Source organism: Ptiloglossa arizonensis, chromosome 10 (genome assembly GCF_051014685.1).
Source record: "Ptiloglossa arizonensis isolate GNS036 chromosome 10, iyPtiAriz1_principal, whole genome shotgun sequence".
NCBI lineage: Eukaryota > Metazoa > Arthropoda > Insecta > Hymenoptera > Colletidae > Ptiloglossa > Ptiloglossa arizonensis.
In genome coordinates this window covers 6,738,946-6,761,897 of record NC_135057.1, presented here as the reverse complement: position 1 = coordinate 6,761,897, position 22,952 = coordinate 6,738,946, and the positions used below count along the sequence as shown (strand labels likewise).

Sequence of the window (22,952 nt, the reverse complement as noted above, 5' to 3'; positions counted from 1 at the left end):
ATTGCTTAACGTTGCTCACATTCTCCTTACACATAGTACTACTGTACGGAGATGAAAAATTGACCTCTGGAAGAAACTGCGAATCGTGTTGCGGTTAGATTTGAAATTGAAGGCTTGCAATTGAACAGAAATTGCTCGATATTGTTCACGTTCCATTTACATATACTACTGTGCGGAGATGGAAAGTTGACCTCTGGGAGGAATTGAGAATCATGTTGGGTGAGACGTTTTAATCGGCCTTCGTAAGTGTACGATTGATAGTAATTTAAGAAAGAGAAGAAAAGACAGTTTCCCGTTTTTGTACGAGATTGGCGTAGAAGAAGATCATAAAAAATGGAAAATTGAAAATCCGTTGTTTCTCGACAGCTTCACTTTTGTCTAAACGTTTGAAGCACCGTTTTGTTGTAAATCACCGCCAGTCACGAACATGTGTGAAAGCCCATAAAACGCAAGATAGAAGAAAAAGAAGCGCTTGAAAGCGGAGAGGCGGAAGAGGAGCACGAAGAGGACAAATTATCCGAGAGAGGTGAAAGGAAGCAAGAGCAGGAAAGAAAATTCGTCGAACATATGCGGTGGCGTCCATAAATATTTTATTACTTATTCGGGTAATCCGTTACAATTTCTGAAAATGACGCTGGCTACGGCACGGTTTTAACATTTTACGATCTTAAGTATTTATGCGAAGGAAAAATTCGTTTACGTCGTTTTAATTAAATTTCACATTTGCACGAGGAGGTGGTTCGTAGTTCGTGATGCAAACAAGGTCAGAGAGATTTCGTGGCTGGTAATGAGATGAAACCGAGAAAGAACGTAATGTATTTTATGTATGTAACTAAATTAAACGTAGAAAACGACAAAGGTAATAGTCGTCAAACTCAATTTTCGTTATAATTTGTAATATCTCGAGAGGAATTTAAGGAATACGTAAAAATATGATGATAATAGAGCAATTGATGCTCCAGCAAGACCAAATAATTTATTATACTTCCAACAAAACTCAGGTACTTTTAGATTCACTTTTTTCAACAAACCTCAAGTATTTCAGATTCACTTTTTTCAACAAACCTCAAGTATTTCAGATTCACTTTTTTCAACAAATCTCAAGTACTTTAGGTTCATTTTTTTCAACGCGTCTCATACTCAACTCAAAACGGAAAGATTATATACTTACATCGGATAAGAAAGGTTCACTGTACAGTGGAAAAAGAAATGTCACTACACGTACAAGAGTCGACTTATCGTCACGAAACACGTCGTTCGTAGATTAAGATACACAGCTTGCGTACGCAACCCGGTGGTTGTATACGCCGACGAACATGTCCCCCGGTACAATACGTTCTTTGTTTTCCAGTGCACGTAGAGCTCGAACGATTATGAACGGTACTGTACACCGTTTTTCCCCGGTCCACGAAACGACAGGCAATTAAAAGTCGTCCCGGCGGTGAGCGTCGCGGCGCGCTTAAGAACCGAAGCGTTTAAGAGTCGACGTTTCCGTTCACACGTGCGTAACGAAGGCTCCCAGGTCGCGCAACGACGCCTTCGCGGGGCAAAATAAAGAGAAGCCCAGCAGCTCGCTTCGCGGGACAAGATTTAGGACCGTCTGAGTATTCGTGTCTGAATCTCCTTGCGCTTATTCCACTTGCGTTGTACTTACCGGAGAAACGAGATTTCGCACGAGGAAATCTACATAGACATTTTCCTCCAACGAGAGAATTTTTTCAGCGATTTTCTTTGTACTTATTGAATTTCTCTACGAGTGGCTCCAAAAAAGGAATTAGTATTTAAATAGGAGTGAGACGTGTGTCGAAACCATCGATGTATTTAAAATTGAAGTTGATAATTCTGTGTTCAACTATTTCAAACTCCAAATGATACGTCAATGTGATATTTTGAAACGAAGAATTTTAAAGGGGTAGATTTATTAATTGTGTCAGGTTCGATATCCATTTAATTGGATAATAAATTTTTTAAATTTAAGGGGGCAAAAACAAGCGAAAGGAAATAAAATGAAAATAATAATAATTTGATACTTGTACTGAAAATTATTTATTACTGTACCAAGTATGTATACGAAATTAGGGGGCAAAGGTAAGAATAATTTGCAACTCTGAGTAGCTACTTATGACGTAGTTGGGTTGAGACCTCGACGATACTCGATATTTAGAATCGTATCGATGAGCAATATTATTATAATAAATATATCTTATCAATATCAACGGCAGCTTATTTCCACGCCTCTTTAATATCTCAAAATAATTCTAAAAAATAACGAATACGTCACTGGTATGTACTATAAAAAGTGTGTCCGCACGAAGCTCCATTTTCAATAGAAATTTTCGTGATGTTCACGAAATCAGTCAAACACACAATAGCTGTCGCGACATGATAACACTAGAATTTCTTTCACATTACTTCTTCCACCATATATTCCCTATACGTGCTTGTTTAGTTCTAAAATAAAGTCGTGTGTATAAAAATACAAATCTTACATTTCATTAAAAGCAAACGAGTCTCGAAGGATGCAAGCCATTCGAAGAATTTCAAAAAAGAAATTTTTCGTACAAACCTTGCGTCTTAATTACGTCTTTCTGCGAGCGAAAACTGGCGTGTCTTCATTTTTTATTCCCGGACACTTTCATCTCGCTTTACAACCCGTTAAGCGCTACTTTGTCAAGCTTCGTGTCCGCTCGCGGATCCGGTCGATACTCGTTTCCGTTTCTCGTCGTTACTGGAATGACTTTCGTCGAGGCTATTTCCTCGCACGATAAACTTTCACTGACAAATACGTCGTAAAGCACCGTATCCGTGATGTTTGAAGACTACCGGAACATCTGTGAATAAAACACTGTGTTCTCGCGCGGTTCAAGTTGTTCGATAATAAATTGGGCTCTCGTTAGCGATGGGATCGATACGATGCACGAAGGTACACGAGGAATTGGATACCAAAGCACGTACTGGGTTGTATCGAAGGGTATCGAGATACTAGACAGATACTTGTACAGAAACACAAAGTACCGATACTCTGTGTATCGGATCACTGCTACACAGATCTTCTGTCACATAAAGGGGGAACTACTCAACTTGACCGTCTCAAGTTTTTTCACACCAACGAACGAATCACATTTCTTTTTTATTAAATACGATACGATCTCGTTCGATTTTCTATGTAATAGGAAATCATTCTCGTCTCTATTTTCGTGTCAATTTTCAAGTCCTACGTAATCTGTGCCTTGTCTATACTTTTCTCTGGATCAACACGATTCGATACAAAATTGTACTTTTTTTTACAATATAGATTATTAAGGAGAGAGAATCGAGTGTAACGTTCAGATAGAAGTGATTCTCGACAATCTTTTTATAACGTGAAGTCTCTATCTATGGAAATTTGAGAGAAATTCCAGAACCGTGTATTACCATTACTTTTATATTTTTTTAAACAAGATTTAGGTTCACACTATGCGTAATTATATTACGAAAAAAAGGAAAGGTGTACATCTTGAAACGTTAAAATAAAAATAATTTTCAGCAATCTTTCTATTATACAACGGAAAATTTCCATAAAAGTTTTTATCGTTTTCTACATATACAGAATACGCTTCTGGATAACTCTACATACGCTTCTACATATATTCTATGCCAATAAATTGTAACAAAGAAGAAAGGTATATTCTGTATACATAGAAAGCGATGAAAACTTTTATCGAAATTTTCCGTTGTAAAAAGATCGCTCGCGGATAACTTTACATACGCTTCTATATACATTCTATGTCGATAAATTGTAACAAAGAAGAAAAGTATATTCTGTGTACATAGAAAGCGATGAAAACTTTTATCGAAATTTTCCGTTGTAAAAAGATCGCCGAGAATTATTTTTATTTCTACCAGAGTAACCCTCCATGAAGTGAGTATCGATTCGAGAAACAATGGGATCGAACACGCTGTCGTGGCGCGCGTGTTTTCGAAAGTTCGGCAAGATGCGCCGCCGTCGCAACGAGCACGAAGATGCATGGCCGTGCGCTTTGTATAACGACCAGCCGTTTAACTTTAGATTCTGTAAGGCTCAATTAGAGCCGCGTCGCGTTAACGAGTGCCGAAATAGCGTCGCTATTAGCGTGATGTACCGATTAGCCCGGGCTGGGTAACGCCTACAAACAGGACAAACGATGCATGGGTGTAACCTGCCACGGGGTGCTTTATGACGAACGAGAAAAATTATGTGCGTGTAGGTGGCTGAGATCCTCTCTCGTCCATCTTTTTTTTGTTACTTAATCCGTGACGAAACAACGAGGCAGCGCGCTTCTCCTTTGACTCCGTGGCCCCTTTTACAAATACTAACTCCCGTCGTTCAAATTTATTAATAAATGCGCGTTTCTTAAAAGACATTTATTATTTCCGTTAACGGTAGCCACTGTTAGGAGTTTTTCCACTGGACAAATTTTGATCGATGTAAGGATCGAAATTCTGTCCGTTACAATTGTTACGATTATTAATATGTTTGTTTAATTTATTTCTGAGTAGATATTTTTAAATACAAATTTCTATTAACGTTGCGTTAACTTGGCAATTCAGTTAGAGTGGAGTGAAATTTCGTAATCGATGATTAATGAGTGAATCATGTTCGATTATTGATAAGTGAATCATGTTCGATTATTGATAAGTGAATCATGCTCGATGATTAACAAGTGAATCATGTTCGATGATTGCATACGGGTCGACCGTTTCTGTTATCCATGTCAATTAATCATCCAGTTCTTAAAATTATCATAACGATCGGTGATTATTCAACAATCGTAATTATCGGACTTTTCTTATCCGATAAACTGTTCTGGGTTTCGCTGTGACAAGTCTTAATCGAACGATTACATAAACGATTATTTAAACGAAAAAGGAACGTTACTCTAGAGAATAATAAAAAAAAAATCAGAAAAGAATCACACTCTCTTATATGTCTTCAATACTTCTCATCGAGACGCATTCGATAAAACAAACGAATGTCGAAACAAAGAAATACGATAACTCAATATTAACAAATTAGCGCGCAATCTTCAAAAGAAAGATCTCGACAGTCCAAATATCTCTTCCAATAATAATCGTTGTCCTCCGTACGATGATATTCCGTTCCAAAATCGATTTTTAATCGTTAAATTGACTCTCGTTGAAAATTCCATCGAACGAGTTATTTCGAGCGGGTCTCTTGTACGCAATCGGTCCGTTATCAGACGCATGTGCGGGTAGTCGTGTGGGTGTATTTACGTCATAATGAGTATGCAAAGCGATCAGCGTTAACGAGCTAGCTCGCTTTCAGCGCGATACGCGTTACCATAAGCCCACCGGCCGCGTCCCTTGTATTTTTATCGTACGCTCGCGAATGCCCGCGTGGAACGTGTTTCCCATTAGGTTACTCCGTGCGCCACCCCCGCACGACCGGCCCTTAACGAGCGCGTTTATCCGACCGATCTTGGCGCGAGCCAATCCACTCGCGGGATAATGATGAACCCATCTCGGTGTCAATCCGCTCGACGTCATCGCGATCGTCCCCGAGCATCCGCCATTCGGGTTCTCGTATCTTTCCACGATTTCTTGTTACACGATCGTCGTTCGAAATGGACGTGCGAAGGGTCAGTAATGCACATCACCGTGTGTTTACATAAGAGCAAAGTCGACATACTTTGGAAAAAAAAGTTTAATAAAGTTACGCGTTTATTCGAGATATTTGGAATCGTTTGGTGTTAGGGGAAGGTATGTATCGATTATTGTTTTTGTAACTTGAGCTTGAATTAGGAAAATAGAACTTTTGAAAGAGTAATCTGTAGAGTGAAGGGGACTTAATGAAAGGAGAAACATTGATAATTCGCAAAAATGAAAATGTTATATATTATAAATATGGACTTATTATTTTGTTAATAGATTTGTAGGTATTAAGTGGATAATAATGATAGTGTATATTAGTGAAAGATATTTATACGTTAATATAGAATAGTATTGTTTAAAATTTATTTAAAACTTATTTACTTTCTCTTGATCCCTGAAACCTTTCATATTCTTTCTAGGACAGATCTCTTCAGCTTCCAATACTACTTTTCTCTTTAAACATTTCAATGTACGAACACCATTCTTTGAGAACCAGCTCTTTTCAATTGTACTGTCACCAAAACTTTACAAAAGCCAAAGATCATTCCAAGTACCTAAAAATAATTAGTATCTAGAGCAAGTATCTAAAAGTAATTAGTATCTAAAAAGAAAAAAGAATAAGATGTACCAAGTACGGGGCATATTGAACCGCAAAATTTCACCAATGAGATCCTTCTCTGTACCCATTACAATACAGAAAGCCCCATATCGAAGAAAGCAGACCAAAATCGAATCTCACTCTATACAACGTAACCTAATTAACCTTTATTAGTACACTAGTCCACATCTCTATTCAGTACAAGTTTCAACACGATTATAACCGTAAACGTACCACCTCGTCTATCCTCGCACGTACCAATTAGTCACACTGGACTTCCCCGTATGCAACACCGCGGCAACGCACCGGTGAAAACTCGATTGAAATATCTAAAAAGGAAAATAATATCCGACAAAGCAGAATTCCCCCGAATAGAAAAAGCAACGGGGGTTATATTGGTCTTTCGCGGCACCCGGCAATTAACCCGATCGAAACTCCACAGTGGTAGGACTCTCGCGTTCGAGAGTAAAATTTCCCAGATCCTTGGTCCGAGAGGGATCCCGCTCGCGGATCGCGAGTTCGCGAGCCCGTAAGGACAAAAGCGACCCGAGCAGCAAGATGGCGGTCCACGGATCGGTAGGCGCGTCCGTGAGCTGCAGTTGGCTCGGGTCGTGACCAATCCCCGTCGTCCGTTAACCGAGACCCTGCGGTTACGCGGCCACGCCAGCTGCCACGCCGCCGCGAGTCGGCGCAACGCGACCGCGACCCGGCGATTGAAATGCGTCCCGCCGCTGGCCGCCAGTTGCCCGTCGACTCGTGCCCGATCCAGTCGTCGTTGCACGTGGTTTTTCTCTCCCTCCTCCGCTCTCTCTCTCTGTCTCTCTTTCTCCCCCCCTTTCTCTCTCTCTCTGTCTCTCTCTCTCTGGTTTCGATTACGTATGCGCTCGGTCGACATGGCAACGATCGCGGATCAGCGATTCGGTATGGAGATCGCGAGCCCCGCGATTCGACACATTGCAGTTTGATCGGGTCGCGCCAAGGATCGAGGTGCGTTCCCGGGGGAACTTGGATTCGAAGAATTTTTGTGCAATTCGGTGATTGGTCGCATGTTTGTGGTGCAAGTGGATGGACGTACACGTGTCGAGGTTGAAATCGATCTACACGAACGTGGACTCGGTATATGTACACATTTAACGTACGTTCTTCGGTATCTGCTCTTCGTTGAACGCCACTCGAGTCGAGGAAATAGGATCGTGCGAATCCACCGACCGGTTATTCGTTTCGAAAGAAGATTCTGGTGGGTTGGAGAAGATCGAGAAGGTCGTTCGCGGCGCAAGTATCGTGGACGTTCCATACGAAGATCGAGGTGCAGCTCGATCGTTTGGGTACTTGGAAAATTGGAGTAATTTACTTATCTTGGTGTCGGAGTGACTCTGGTTCGAGAGAGGAGAGCTCCGTGGACGTTGGATTCTGGTATTCATCTATTTGTGATTTTGCATTTGAGGAGGGATTGTGATTTTTTACAGTAGACGTGGACACTGTGGGATCGGTATTTAGCAAATGTATACGTGACTCTGGAGAACGAGTGACTTCCTGGCGTGAAAGTTGACGAGCCAGTTTCGCGTATTGCCGGCGCTTATTGCCATTTTGCATCGGAGTTAGAGCATACCATATTGAACGAACTAACTTTCGGAGGATCGTAGAACCTTCGAGTACTCGCGTGTTGCAAAAATTCGGTGTTACAGTAATCCTAATGGAATTTCATAAAGGAAACGACCCAAATCTGCTTCGAAAATCGTAATTCCGTATTGCAAAGGAAGAAGAAAAAAAAGAAGAAAACGAACTTCGCGACACGAGCACGGAAAATCACCGTCACGATTTTCAAAGCGGTATGCTTAAATGTGACGTTTGACTGAAAGTATTCTACGAATATACCGGTAATTGCTAAAGTAAGCACGTACTGGCAGAGCCTCTATACAAGTACCTGTAACCAGTACGTTCAACGAGCCAAACGATATGCATTTCAATGGATTCTGAGAGCAGTATCTTGTAATAAAGCTGTCACATTTTATAGTGCAAGACGTAGCTTCGATGTAAGTAGCATTTGGAATTATGAACAATTATCGACGACCCCCGATCGATACGTATAAAAGTGCCGATACATAAAACTGTACACGAGTATATACAACTAACAGATCTCATCGAGCTAAGAACTGAACAATTTTTGCAATTGCGACGCGATATTATCGTAACTCCGTGAACTCTGTTGCAAAAAGTCACATCGAGTTACGATAATCACGGAATCGGTTTCGTGTAAAATCATCGGTTCGATATTTGCCACGGTTGGTTAAAAATCAGCCGAGAATCCAAGAAATTTTGAAAATCGCGCGGAATTCGAGGGGACGAACTCTTGGGACCGGGACACGGAACCATGAAACAATAAATCTCGGGTGATCGTTCGAAGATACGAATCGTGGTAACAAAATGGATACCAATATCGAGGAAACGGAACTCGACGTCGGATCCGCGAGCGACGAGCTCGAATCCTCGATCGCAGAATCGAAGCTGGCGCGACGACCGACCCCGAAACCGTTCACGATCGAGAGCTTGATCGGCAATTGCGGCCCACAGAAGGGAAACTGCGATCCAGCCACTCAGGAAGAGCGAACCAACGAGAACGAAGAGGACTCTGACCGAGACAGAGAGTATCTTTATCAGAGACATTACCTGGCGACTGCGGCGGCGAGCGCTCTACCTCCTGGTTGGTTTGTTTCTTGTGCTCAAAAACGCATGGATATCATTTCTCAAACAGATTCTTTTACACACGTCACGCTTCTGCAAAGATATTTTCGCTCAGATCGCAAGCTCAGATATTCTGAGTTACGCGTTTATTATTTAAACGTAAAGGAACGTTACTCTAGAGACTAATAAAAAAAAAAGAAATAAGAAAAGAATCTCACTCTCGCTTATATGCCTTCGATACTTCTAATAACGCAAAATGAAGTCATCGTTAACGGTGCAAAATACTGACGGTAGTAGTTGCAACAGTTGCGATAATATTAACCTTTAATTGAATACGATTGCAGAACTGTTTATTTTTCGTTTATACAGATGTTAGGTACCAAGGACGTTTTTCTTATTTATTGTTGCCTTTACGTGACATATTTTTGTACATTTTAATTCATCTATCGGTCAGAATGTACTTGCGAAGGGTAAAATAATTTTTTCAATTTTATTTGTTATTTTCGGAAAGGAGTGTGTATTTAAGGGTTGAGTGTACTTAGATTTGGAGTGTACTTAAGATTTGGTAGATTTGATGTCTGTAATAAGCTCCATAGGTTTGACTAGTTTAGTTTCGATCAGTTTGGTAGCTCTGAGATCTTTAACAGCTTCATTGGTTCTGCTTGTTACGAAAGCTCCTTGAAAATTCTTAAGGGAGTATAAACAACGAAAGTACAGATTGTTCTCGAAGCAGTACATTTCTGGTAACTTTGTATTTAACGGTGATATATTAAATTAGACGTTACAATATCGTGTTAGGTGTGTATACGTTGAGAATAAGTTTTAATTAGTTAAAAACAGCTTATAACTTTCCAGCTGTATGGAAACTGTTCGTTTTGTTTCGCTGTTGAACGAATACAGTGTATATCGGTAACAATATATAGTAGGTAGTACCGAAAATTGTGTAAATTCTAATGGTTCTGATAGCTGGAATGTAGACGGTCTCGACGATTATCGCGGTAGTTTTTGTAACACATAGTTACGTTAGACATGAACGTTGATTTAGCGTGGTAGATACGGTATTATAAGCCATGTTATGATAGCGTATAATTATCACGACCTATGACAGCTTGTGACATAGTATCATAATGTACGATGATGTATCGTGGGTCGCAATGTACAACTGATTAACTTCGCTTGTAGCGTCACTATTAAACGTCTCTCATTATTCTAATCTCTAGATTAATTTATTTTCGACTGCAGTTGACTAATCCTCGCGTCGGTTCGTTCGTTTTATCGATAATTGTGATTTATTTCCCGGTGTTATTTAGAAGAACGTTCGAGTTTTATTTAAATGTTTAATATCTGGATTAATTTATGTTCGATTGCAGTTGACTAATCCTTCGTCCGTTCGTTCGTTTTATCAATGGTCGTAATTTATTTCTTGTTGTACTATTTCGAACGATACTCGAGTTTACTTTAAAAGTTTAATATCTTAAATTGAATTCGATATGAACGATTTTTGGGAAACTATTTACATACTTACGTGTCACGTGTTATGTAAACATTATTGAATAGCGTTACGGTAAAATAATTTCGAAGAAAACTAGACGATCAATTTCTGTCTTTTAAATTGAGATCTATGCGACACCAGTCGCACAACAAATCGCGTCAATTATACGGTAAAATAATTTCAAAGAGAAGCGTACCATTAATTTCTATCTTTTAAATTGATATCAATGTGACATCGACTGCACAACGAACAGTATTATTTTCCAGTTACAAACGGAACCAAATGGAAATTCCAAATTATTTTACAGTAACAAATTTATGGGAACAAACATATCCGTGAAACAACAATTTCGTTAACGCCAGGAAATGATGGATTCCGCTTTTCCAATGATCAATTGCAGTTACATATATATTATATATATATATATATATATATATATATATAAATAACCATTGAGAGATGGAAAGATATCGCAGCTACCGGATGTAGTATGCATAATTATATCCGCGCGCGCCCTACTTTCGGTTCAAAATGAAATCCGCTTCAATCAAACTTCACTAAATGTCATCTTCGATGTTAAGTCACCTAAAAGATCGTGACAGAATCTAAACCCACACCGAATCATTCACGACGAGGTCATATGTATATTTCATTTAACGGATACATTGATCGCTTCGGATTTACTGAATGTGCATTAAACGCTTTTCGTTCGTTACAATCACCGTGCACGTATTATAAAAACATTTCGATTAAAAGTTAGGAACACGTCGGATAATTCTGTATTAAAATATTGGCTCGATGAGTACGTTTTATGTTTCATAAAAATTAACAAACTTTGCTTCCTGAAACGTTACGAAGACGTCGGATAATTCTGTATTAAAATATTGGCTCGATAAGTACGTTTTATGTTTCATAAAAATGAACAAACTTTGCTTCCTGAAACGAAAATTTATATCGAGCATTAAAAAGTTTATTTTAACATTGTCTAGACGAGTCCTGTCCTAGTGTAATTGAGAAAGAGGAAGCAATTTGCAACGATGAAATAAAAATAGTTTCCACGTTAAACCTTAGGTCTGGGGTCGCAACCCCGTTAGGTTACTTTAGGGGGATACAGATAATGCAAAATGAGCAGCTGAGCTTAATAAATACATCTCTTCGAAAATAAAATAATAAAAGAAATACAAAGGACGATGGTACACAATGGCTATCTGGAAATTCATCGTTATCAAAGGTACAAGAACGTCTTTATCATCTTTTGAATAACGATGGGAAAATTATTACAAATGGATGAAAACATGTGAGTGTGATTGAGATCGAACTCACCTGAATGTTATGCTTCACTTTCGTTTTTATTGAATATTGAACCATTTTCGAAGTAATTAATGAGAAAATCAAACGAAGGTTAAAATTGAGCTAAATTAAGGTACCATGAAATAGTTTTTACGTGGGAACAACAATCGACTTTTCATCTATATGTATGTGAAAGAATTCTTTTTAATTTTGTTTTACTTTTATCTATTGGTAATATTCAAAATATTTGAAACTATTCGAGTGTCGGAAATATAATTTCGTTTTAAGTAAAATGCTATTTTTGAGTTTCGTTGATATTATTGGTAATCGATACGATATGGTGACGTAGCTATTTGAAATTCGAAGTCTCCGCTTTCATTGATATCATCAGCGTAATATCCTGGTGCTTGTTTAATTTTGTAGGTGCTCCATGGGGACAAACAAATACCTTCGTTATTCATTCTTGGAAAAAGCTCAAATTCTATTTGTAATACGGTCATAAAAGCTGGATGGAGACACAGGTTTGAATGTTGCACTCAAGATGCCACGAGCTATTTTAAAATCGTCAAATAAACTAAGCAATGTGGAGTGTTTCGAATATTTCTGTTGAAGTACTCGAAACGAGTTTTTACGCGACCATTAATTATTTCGACCGTATAACGATTTTTGGTAATTAATCGTAATTGATTTCCTTGCTCTGTTAATAGTTCTCGAGATGTGTCTGAAAATGACAGCATTTTGGCAATAAAGTTTCTCCTTGTTATTTAATTCACGGAATCGCGACGTCCACGATTTACAAGAAATAAATCATCTGGTTCAAATTAATGTCGGATATAAGATTATGAAAGTAATTCGTTTAAAAATGGAGCATTATTTTTCAAACGTTTGCAACATAATTCGAAGAAACTGTCATCGTAAATTTAATTAAGTTACGATGTTTATGTTCAGAATAAGATTGACGTTAGAAAAGTTTACATTCTTTTGTATGAAAAATAGTTGCGACGTAATATCAATATCATTTGATTACATGTTGGTGCATGCAGTCACTGTGATGATTAATTAATCAAAGTCTATTATTAAACGATGAATAGCGCAAATCTTTTTAAAAGTTGCTACACTTTTGGAAAAATGGTACTTTCTACTTCGAATATAGCTGTATTTAGCAACTTGAAATAATCACTGTTACTTTTTAATTTTAACTCTGTATTAACACTCACATTGTCTAAAACTATGATTCGAATTAATGCAGTGCTACCATTTCTTCGTTAGACAGTATTCGGATAGGAAGAAACTCTTATCGTTAACTGTAACATAACACACCAAGGAAACACTTCTCCATTCGCACGAGATAGACGAATCTTATGATAACAAATCTCAGAGTCATGGTACAGACAACTCGGTAAAAAAGAATTCTCGAAAGATTAAAAGAATCTAGTAATTGTTCCGATTACAATGAGAGAAACGAGATCTCTTTCTGTAGTACATTCTCCGTATCTTATGACTGCTTAATTGTTCTTATTTAGAAAAGAGCTTTTGATACAATTATATATATTCAATTTCGATCTTCGAAATCCGATTCACTTGCTGGTTTCTTCGTTAATTACTTCGAAGATCGTTTAATATCCGAAGAAGATGAAAGTGAAGCATAACATTCAGGTGAGTTCGTTCTCTATCGTAACCATATGTTTGCATCCATTTTTGTCAATTTTTTCACCGTTTATCGAGAAAGTAACGAGGACGTTTTTGTTCCTTGGATAACATTTTTACCGACCCTTATACACAAAATACAATTTCTAAAACTGACCTATTATCCATAAAATAATTATACTTAGGGTTAAAGAAACTTCAAAATGATGACCTAGGTTTGTGTCGATTCTACGCTTATATTGCTGTCTCCAATTTCTTTTCTTTGGCTTGGAAATTGATAAACAATTGCCTTACACTGAGATCCCTTCACGGAATTTAAAAAACTCAATTGAAATCGTCCTTGAGCTAACATAATAATTGTGACAGCACTTTCCAGCAATTCTTGTGCCTACACAATGTAATCCAATTATTAATCTCTAACTAATATCAAGTGTTTCAGCGTCTAAGACAAGGTTCATTAAATAGCCTGACCGATGGGCTCGCTGTAGATCAGACTCAGGATCAAGTGTCCATCTTTCCGTTCTTCTCTCGTTTCGTTCTTATATTTCTATCCAGTCTGCATATAGTAACGTTCTTCCCGAATATCACCATAGATCGAGCCAGTGAATGTTTCGTTGTCAAAAAATCTCTTTTGAATTAGATTCGATACTAATATTAGAAAATTATTATGAAACGATAAATACGACACTGTAACTGAACGTAATTAAAATTTGAATAGAATAGGTGGATGTGTATAAATGGAAACTCGACCGAGCACGACTGAATTGTAGAATAATATCGATGGTACTTTTATTTTGCTTTATATTGTCCATTCTCAACCGAGAGAAATTACAGTGGCGCAAAATAACGTTAGTTGACGTAATATTTTAATTCGTCACAGTGTGTAACTCTAAGAGCAAGTTAGAGCTTTTAAAATACCAGGTGCTTTGCAATCGAATAAGGTCACTTGGCTAGATTATCTTCCATTGGTTTGAAATAACAAAATTTCTACGAGAAATGAATTAATCTTGAGAAAACTAATATTGCAGGGGACTTTTTTTTATATCGGATTTAACGTTTCGTAATAATTACTGTCACCTTATACGCTAAGAAAGGAGTTCTTCACTAAGGAACTTTCATTTCCTTCAACCTACGCTACCGCTCAAACGACATCGTGAAACCATTGTGGCACAAATTTATTTTTATTTATTAAAAGAATGTTGTCGTATCTTTGAATATGTAATAAATAAAGAAATAAAGAAATAACATGGAAACAGTAAAATTTTACATATTACTAACTTTCAGTAATAATCAAACTTTACATTGTTATCAAAAACATAAACGATTACTTTCAAGCGATAACGTGTATTATATTCTTAAACATATTTATAATTTCATTCCAATATTTCCTTTTATAGTTACAGTAAGACGATACACGTAAATGATCAACTCCTTGAAAAATAATAATCGAAAGTTACTCTTTTGTCATATACGTATACGAGGAGCGTTCGTATATTTTTAAGCGATAGTGTACGTTACTTTCCGAGAAACAGAGACGAAAAGTAACGTAATCGAGCGTACGTTTTAATTAATTCCTGTTCCTTAGGTTTCGGCGTCCCGCTAGGTTTGTACGGTGCATGGCTACCGATGCGGATGTACGGCAGCGGCGGGACTTCCGGTGTCCCGATGTTGCCCGCGCATACCTCGGCCAGTTATCCGTCACACCAGGATCTTTATCAGAGTCGGTTGTCCCAGCATCTGGGCCCGGGACCGAATCATCTGCAAGGCGCAGCTTATCCAACCGGTTGCCAGCGCACCTCGAATCATCGTGGCTCGACCAGCTTCACGGACAGTGAGGACGATGGTAGCATCGACTCACCGGTTTCACCGGCTCACGATCTCTCCAAATCGCGGCACGGTAAGTATCCCGAACGAAATAGTCGACCATGTTTCAATCGAGTTTCAATTGATAATTATCGACCACTTTTGCTCCGCAATTATTCCTAGCTCCGAATGGAATCCTCGAGACTTTTACGGTACATACACGATTCTATGTCTCGTTAGCGATAATGATCTATGTTGTCACTAGCGAAGCTCAGAGACAATGTTCGTACAGTGATGTTTACTGTGAATGGTGTTTTAATGGATGGTGACACTTACCTCCTATTTTTGTTCCGTGATTAAATAAATTTAGTCTGTAAGTAATTTCCTTCTTCGAATCGAGTTCTCGTGGTTTTTCAGGATTCTGATTAAAATTTCTGGTTCTTGATGATCTATGACGCGAGTAGAAGTAATTGATGTTAATCTAAAGAAAGAATTACTCTATCGTTGAATGGTGCACGCATGTTGTATCATTTGATGTAGACTACGCATTCTAATAAATAATTCTCTTGCTTTCGAGAGAATTATTACTCTCGCTTTCGAGAGAATTATTACAGACTGTATCGATAGTAGTATTCTCTCGATACTTTTGTACGATTTCAATTAGAAGACAGCCGGAAATTGTGGATCTCGCCGTGGTGAAACTCGGAAAAGTACTTCCTTTCTTCGAATGGAATTCTCGATGCTTTCACGGTACAGGATTCCGAACTGTCTTTCAGGATGGAACAATTAAAATTTTCGTTTAACGTTTAACGATCCACGATACGCGAAAAAACAGTGAATATTCATAGAAGACAGCTGGAAATTGTGAATCTTAATCAGGGCAGGTCGTTAAACTCCAGGTGAAGCTAACCCAGACCATTAGGTTACATCGGGAAACCTAGAAAATTATTCGATTTCCATGTTCGGTTTACGTTCAATTTCGAAACATTGTCGTAACTGGGCGTTTAGTTTCGTTTTATTCCTATCGAGTCAACATTACTCGTAAGAGGCACAATAATCACATTTTTTGTATGTCTACTTCGATAATTTTAAATGTATTTGAAAATTTGTCTCTAAGATCGGCAAAAATTTCTCTCGATCGTCGTTTGTAGTATTTTACAACACTCAGAGACAATACGAGAAAGATTTTCGATTCCCAAGACTCTCCAAGTTCGTCCCGATACACGATTCGCTAACATTTCGTTATTTGTGGAGCACATCGATACTCGGGGAGTGAACACGATTTTTAATACCGGGGGTTCATTAACGACAGTGCACTGTCACGCGAATGGGATCGTGAAATACCATTTTATTTATATTCCGCTATTAACTTACGGCCATCGGTAATTCCGTATTCGACGCACGCGCGAGCTCTGCGCTATAGCTTGACGTCTGACGGCTGTTAGCGTTAACAGGATGCGGGAGCGATCGTTTTAATTATTTCTAGCACTGACGAAACGCTACCGCGGTGGCAGTCGATAATTAAAGCGAATGTCGATCGTCGAGATATTCTTATTAGGGCACCGGCAACAGATTCAAGACGCCGATACTATTTTAACGAGTGCTTCGAATTTAACATTTGGACGCGGTTAGACGACGGTATTGAATATTTAACGACAAACTAAATGTATCGCTTTGGTGCTTACAGAAGTAGAACGCTCGGTACACAGACAAATTTAAGGCGAGCATCGATTTGACATTTCGTCCGACGATTATTAATATTCTTTAACGTCGAATGAAAAATCGTAAGGTTGCGAATTTGATAGTTCTCTCGAACTCAGACGGTGGGAATCAGGAAGTAGAATTTCAAACGAAATCTGTAACATTTACGAGCGATGTCTAATATCGATTAAGACTTATTTTCGTTATCAAACACCTCACTAAACGTTAAAATTATCTTAGTATGTAATCCTGTGCATAATTACTTTAACGTTTGATTCAATCCTGACCAGGATGTTAAGCGATTCAGGATTTATTATCGAACGAATAATTGATATCGAATTTCAAATTTTCTGTGAAATGAATATTTAAATATCGGTATGAACGGAGAACCGCGTTCCATTTATCGAGAAGTGTTGATTCTATGTATTTTTGACGAATGCTAGGAAATAGTCTCTGAAACAATTGTCAAAGATCGATTAGAAATAAAAGCGATGATCTATGTGTGAGAAAAATATGGAATTAAATTTGACGAGTCCTCTTAATTTATTCGCGATTCGAGGTTTTAGTGTATTTGTTCCTCCTTTCGATAAAGGTTTTCAATTAACGAATCGTCGCTTTCCGATCCTTGTTATTTCCGGTGTTCCTCTTCGAACTGCCATCGGTCGTCATCCTGAAATAATACAGTTGAAGGACGTATCGTGAACTCATTCACATTTCCAATATCTCTCCCGGATTCGAATAGAATCTCTTTAATTTCAATAAAGTCGCGAAGAGGAGCGAAATATTCCAGAGAAGAAAAACGATAAACAAGTATATATCATAAATAGAGAAGATTGTCAGTCATTCGGGTAAAATAATTCCAGTGACGTTTCAATTGTACAACATTAAAAATTCTCTCTCACATCAATGACAGTACTCTCGTGCTCGATTGACCATCGCTCCGAAAATCGATCTAGTTAAATCGTTCGAAATCTTCTCGCGTGTTTTTTCTAGAATCGATCCAATTGTATTCCAAATCTTTCCGTCGATCTTTTCCAGAAGCGACCCCGGGGGGAGAAACGAACACTCGTGTCATCCGAGAAACAATGATCGAAAAAATCGCGCGATGCACGCTTATGGATTCCAGAAGCGTGTTCACGGCTACGGTCGCAGTCGCCACGCTCGAAGCCGGCAAAGGGCTCGAGATACACGGTAGCGTGCATAAATTACACCTGGCCCGAAACTCGAATCTCGCACGCTCGCACACACGCTCGTACACTCGCGAGCATTCTGTGCGCTCCTCAAATACGTGATACGGTACTCGGCGAAAATCCTGGCCGAATTTCAAACGCTCGACGACCCTTCGACGAAGAGCCCTTGTTCCTCGAACGTAAGGGCGACGCACGAAACTCGCTTCGATCGCGGTGGCGATAATTTGTCGAATACATTTTCTCCCGAGGCGCTCGTAAGACGCGCGGGAATTTTTCGAACGCGCGTTGGCCAAACGATTCCGCTGCAACGAATTCGACTGGCACAGGAACGACTGGAGTTCTTTTATTATTGGTCGATCGTCTGTTTCAATACGCAATTAACGCTAGAACTATCGACGTTGAACGTATTCCTATTTGTATCAAACTATATACGTATCTTCGAAGTTAGATGGGGAAAGGGGTAATTAATTTACTAGTACCGTTAGTTGTCCACTTCGATAACTGGCCATGAATATTGTAGGCGAAGACAAGGTTAATAATTTAGTAATTTTACAAAGAAGTTCGAGACAGGTCAAATTGACACCTTTGGTAATGTTATCGTTGAGGTCTGGTTACGTCGCGCGAAATAATTAGGGAATTACCTACTACAATGATTTTATTCCATGCGAGGGGATGCGAATGGGATTTGAAAAATTTGAATAGGATTTTGAAAAATCAGATCCGATTTCTATCGTTCCGTGATTCTTGAGCATTGTAGAGGCAATCAGAATTTTAATCAGGGGGTGTTAATTCGATTCGAAACTGAGAGATACGATTAAAGTTTGAGAATATTGTTATCGAGATATTTGTGTTACAGATTGAGAGGGAATTGTATGAAATGGAAGGGACTGTTTCGAAGTACAATTTGTGAAAATTGTAGACGCTGTACATAAATTTTCTGTTTATTTTTCGTAATCTTTCTCAGCTCGAGAATATTACCATTAAGATGTTTATGTTCCAAATCAGTGTGGAATTGTGTAAAATCAAAGGGACCGTGTTAAATTATAATTTGCGAAAATTTTAGATTGTACAAGTTCTCTGTGTGTTTTTAATAGTCTTTGTCGCTTTATCGCGCTTTCTCCCGAAGAAGGTGTAGGTATTGAGTTAAATGACGAATTAAATTTTCGATTACGTAAATATGCAACTTCTCCCGTTAATATCGAGAGATATACGCATTCAAAATTACTCAACTTAATGCACTCTGTTCGAACGTAAATAGACTGGTCGCATAATTAATGGATTGTCGCCCTGAAATAACTCTCTTTCTCTTGACCATCCACTTGATACCTATTACTTAAATTATTAAATAACTTTTTGAAAGCATTGTACACGAATAATCGTCTTCTATTGAAATTAATAACAATCGATCACTTAGCAATGCAGTGGATTATTAGAAAAGTATAAATGCTCCACATTGTGCGACTAAACTTAATTATTTCTATTTCTATACAAAGAATTCAGTATTTTCTTTTCCATCAAAATTTGTTTGCGAATCATTAAGCGGGTTATCTTTTAACTTTATCGAGGATTCTCACTAATTAGAAGTATTCAATACTCGCCTCTATCGTACATAAAAGTTTGAAAATCCCACAATTGCAATTTTAGGACATCCACGTTCTTTTAATTTCTTTAGGAGCGACGCCAATTGAAAATATTCAACACTTGTTTATATCGATTGAGAAACTTTTAAGAACCCTGTACACATCGAAGAGTTACTCGAATCGAGTAGTGTCAAGAATCAACACAAGTGTCAGGGATGACTATAAACAGACATCCACGTTCCAGTACTCGTCTGTACATCAAATTCATTTGCACGTAACATAGATTTATTACTCTCTTCAAGGATACTAATACAGACGAGTACGTTCAGTTTTTAAATTATTTTAACACGTTGAATGTCGTGTCGACCACCGATTTTCCATTCAGACCGCGTTGGTCATTGGTGACCGACACTTCGAGTTTACAATACATCCTTAAAACGTTTATCCGTAATTAAAAGCCAGTAGTTGTAAACATTTCAATAAAATTGATACCATTATGAATACTACAAAGTATAATACTTCCTTAAAATTCTTACCACGATTAAACCTTAATACTTGTAAACGTTTCAATAAAATTAATACCATCATGAATACTGCAACACGCGATGCTTCGTTAAAACGTTTACCACAATTAAACCTCGATACTTGTAAACTTTTCATAAATGTAATATCATTACGAATATTACAAAGTAGAATGCTTTCTTAAAATTCTCACCACAATTAAACCCTAATAATTGCAAGCATCTCGATAAAATTAATACCAGCAGAAACATAATTACAAATACAGGTTTATATTTACAAATTGCAAATACAAGTTTGTATTTACAAATTGCAAACACAAGTGAAAATCTCAGCGTAACGCGAGATGCGGAGACGGAAAGCTCGTTCTCCACATAACCTACAAAATACTCTAAATCGCTTACAGGAAATCGCTAAAATGGCGATTGAACAATTGCAATTGATCGAGATTCTTTATTAGTCTTCTTATTAATAGTAGATTCTTCTTATTATTCTTTATGATTATCGATATCAATTTTCGTTGGTTCGTGAACGGAACGATTCGTCCGCGAAGAGGTTAGGGCAGCTCGCGCACCGAAGAAATTCGTGCGGCCTGAAGTTCTGTCGATCGTTCTGAATTATCGAGGGGACGCGACCACCTGTAAATAGAAATAGAATACAGGATCGCGATGGAAGCTTGGATGGGAGAGGGGGGGCGCGAGGTGGTCATCGAAGATGGAAAGTCGAAAACTCGCCGATCACGTATTTCCGAGGGCGGCGGGGCGAACGGACGGATCGACGAAGTCGCGCGCATTTATTCGTGGCCGATCACTTTTTATTGATGTACCGCCGACCGAGGCGATTTCGTATGCGCAACGAAATGGCTTCGAGGAATCTGTCATCGGTCATTTATGACGCACCGTGCCGAACCGGTGTGCCGATCGTTACGACGAACACGCCGATCGAGACGTCTGCCCTCTCTCTATTCTTGGCCCCCCCCGACGATCGGAAACGTTCCACCGAATGGTCGCTCGCTTGGCGACCAGAAGCATGCTTCTTTTTTATTGGTGTTTATTTATCTATTCAACATTGAAGATAGATCGCAATTCGATCGAATTTTCGAGACTTATTCGCGAAGTGTAGTTAATCTTCTCAAGGATGTCGATGTGTGGATAAGTCATTTTAAGTATAAAGATATTGAAGTATACTTATTTGCACAGGTACTCCAAATGTATCACCTTCTTTTTTATTGGTATTTATTTATCTACGCAACATTGAAGATAGATCGCAATTCGATCGAATTTTCGAAACTTATTCGCGAAATGCAGTTCACCTTCTCAAAGATATCGATGCGTGGATAAGTTATTTTAAGTATAAGGATATAGTCTTTTATATTTTCAAAGTTTCAGTATCGTAAATGTAATCAATCAGAAGTTAACTTCTACTTATGGTATAAAATTTACCAATTGTAAAATGTAACCCCTTTGGGTCCAAAGATAAGAAATGTACAACATTCTTTGTTCACTCTTCAAGACTTAATAGCCGTATTACGACTTTTAGTTATTGAAGAAAGACGAATCAATTCTTTCGATGCCCTAAAATACAGGTCGAATATACTTTTCTATTTAAAAATAAATTCCAGCGCCGCAAGATCAATCTGCTTGGAAAACAGTTTCAGTCGTAACGATCGATTATTATTCGTTAACATACATCTGCTCCAATTTCGTATTCACATTAAGAATTCTAAAATTGTAGAGTTGATTCTCTTCACGCACTGACACATTTTCCGACGCGTAATTAGCGTTTCTTTCCCTTGCATTAATTTCCTCGGTGCAAGAAAATTGTTGTCTATCATCCAAATGCCCACAACTTCTCCCTAATACCATCGATTGCATTTCTTATTAATATATTTTAAATCGTTTCGATTCAATTCTGTCTGCGATGATGAATGAATTCCCTAGTTTCACACGTTCGACGCCCGTATATTTTTTTCCAATATTAGCACACTCGTTCGATAAAAATTCCGTTTAGAAGATGATCCGTCGTTCTACACGTGCAAATCTATTTGCGTGGCGTTTGAATCGGTTCGTACGGGAAATGATGAATTATAAAATGATTTCAGTCGCGCTAATGAAATTCTTAATCGTGGCATACATCAACGGTGGATATACGAGGAACCGGGACATCGAACTAATAATTGAACCGTCATATCCGGAGCGTTCGTAATAATAATTTCTATGAAACAGAAACGAATGATTTTATTACCGTACGTGAAAACACGGGTCACGAACCGGGAGTTAAAATTCGAATATCGTTTCGTATTATACGCGAGAGAGTCGATAAGGGGAATGTAACATAAATTACTATCGAAGTGAATCGAGTGAGAAGATTTCAATAAATTAATGGAAATCTAATTGAATTTTCCCTTCGTGACACTTTTAATAATGGCTCAGCTGACGCGCGAGCGAAACCTTCTCGAAGAAGATGGAAACGAACGGTGGATCGATCGCGAATTAAATGAAATTACTTAATGAAACGGGTCTCCTAAGAGCGTGAATGAAACTCGGAACTGTGCCATCGACGTCGTTCTTGGGTTCTCTAAAAAATTATAGCTCCGTGAAGAACTCATTAAGCGGAGACGTGCACGGAGGAAACGACATAATGGCAATTCTCCATAGTTTAGTACAATGAATTAATTATTATCGCACCAGATGGAGATGGAAGGTAGGATCGGATACTCGATTGATTTAATTTCCAATGTGCTCCACACGTGTTAATTTAATTCCACGCTTCTTCGAAATCCAAGATTCTATTCAGCGGTGTGCAAACTATTCCTGATT

The 22,952-nt window shown here is 38.3% G+C and overlaps 1 protein-coding gene across 2 annotated transcripts in view; it reads left to right on the top strand.

Moving 5' to 3' along the window:
* Unpg (homeobox protein unplugged) overlaps positions 1–22,952 on the top strand; it is a 49,547-nt gene that overhangs the window by 14,644 nt on the left and 11,951 nt on the right. The window contains exons 1-2 of one of the 2 annotated variants that reach the window (XM_076322576.1): positions 7,011–8,930; positions 14,926–15,237. In XM_076322576.1, coding sequence (XP_076178691.1) covers positions 8,654–8,930; positions 14,926–15,237 — 589 coding nt within the window. In that variant the 5' untranslated portion in view covers positions 7,011–8,653. Of the gene's footprint in view, positions 1–7,010; positions 8,931–14,925; positions 15,238–22,952 lie in introns of those variants that run through there. The other variant, XM_076322577.1, reaches the window with a different exon arrangement.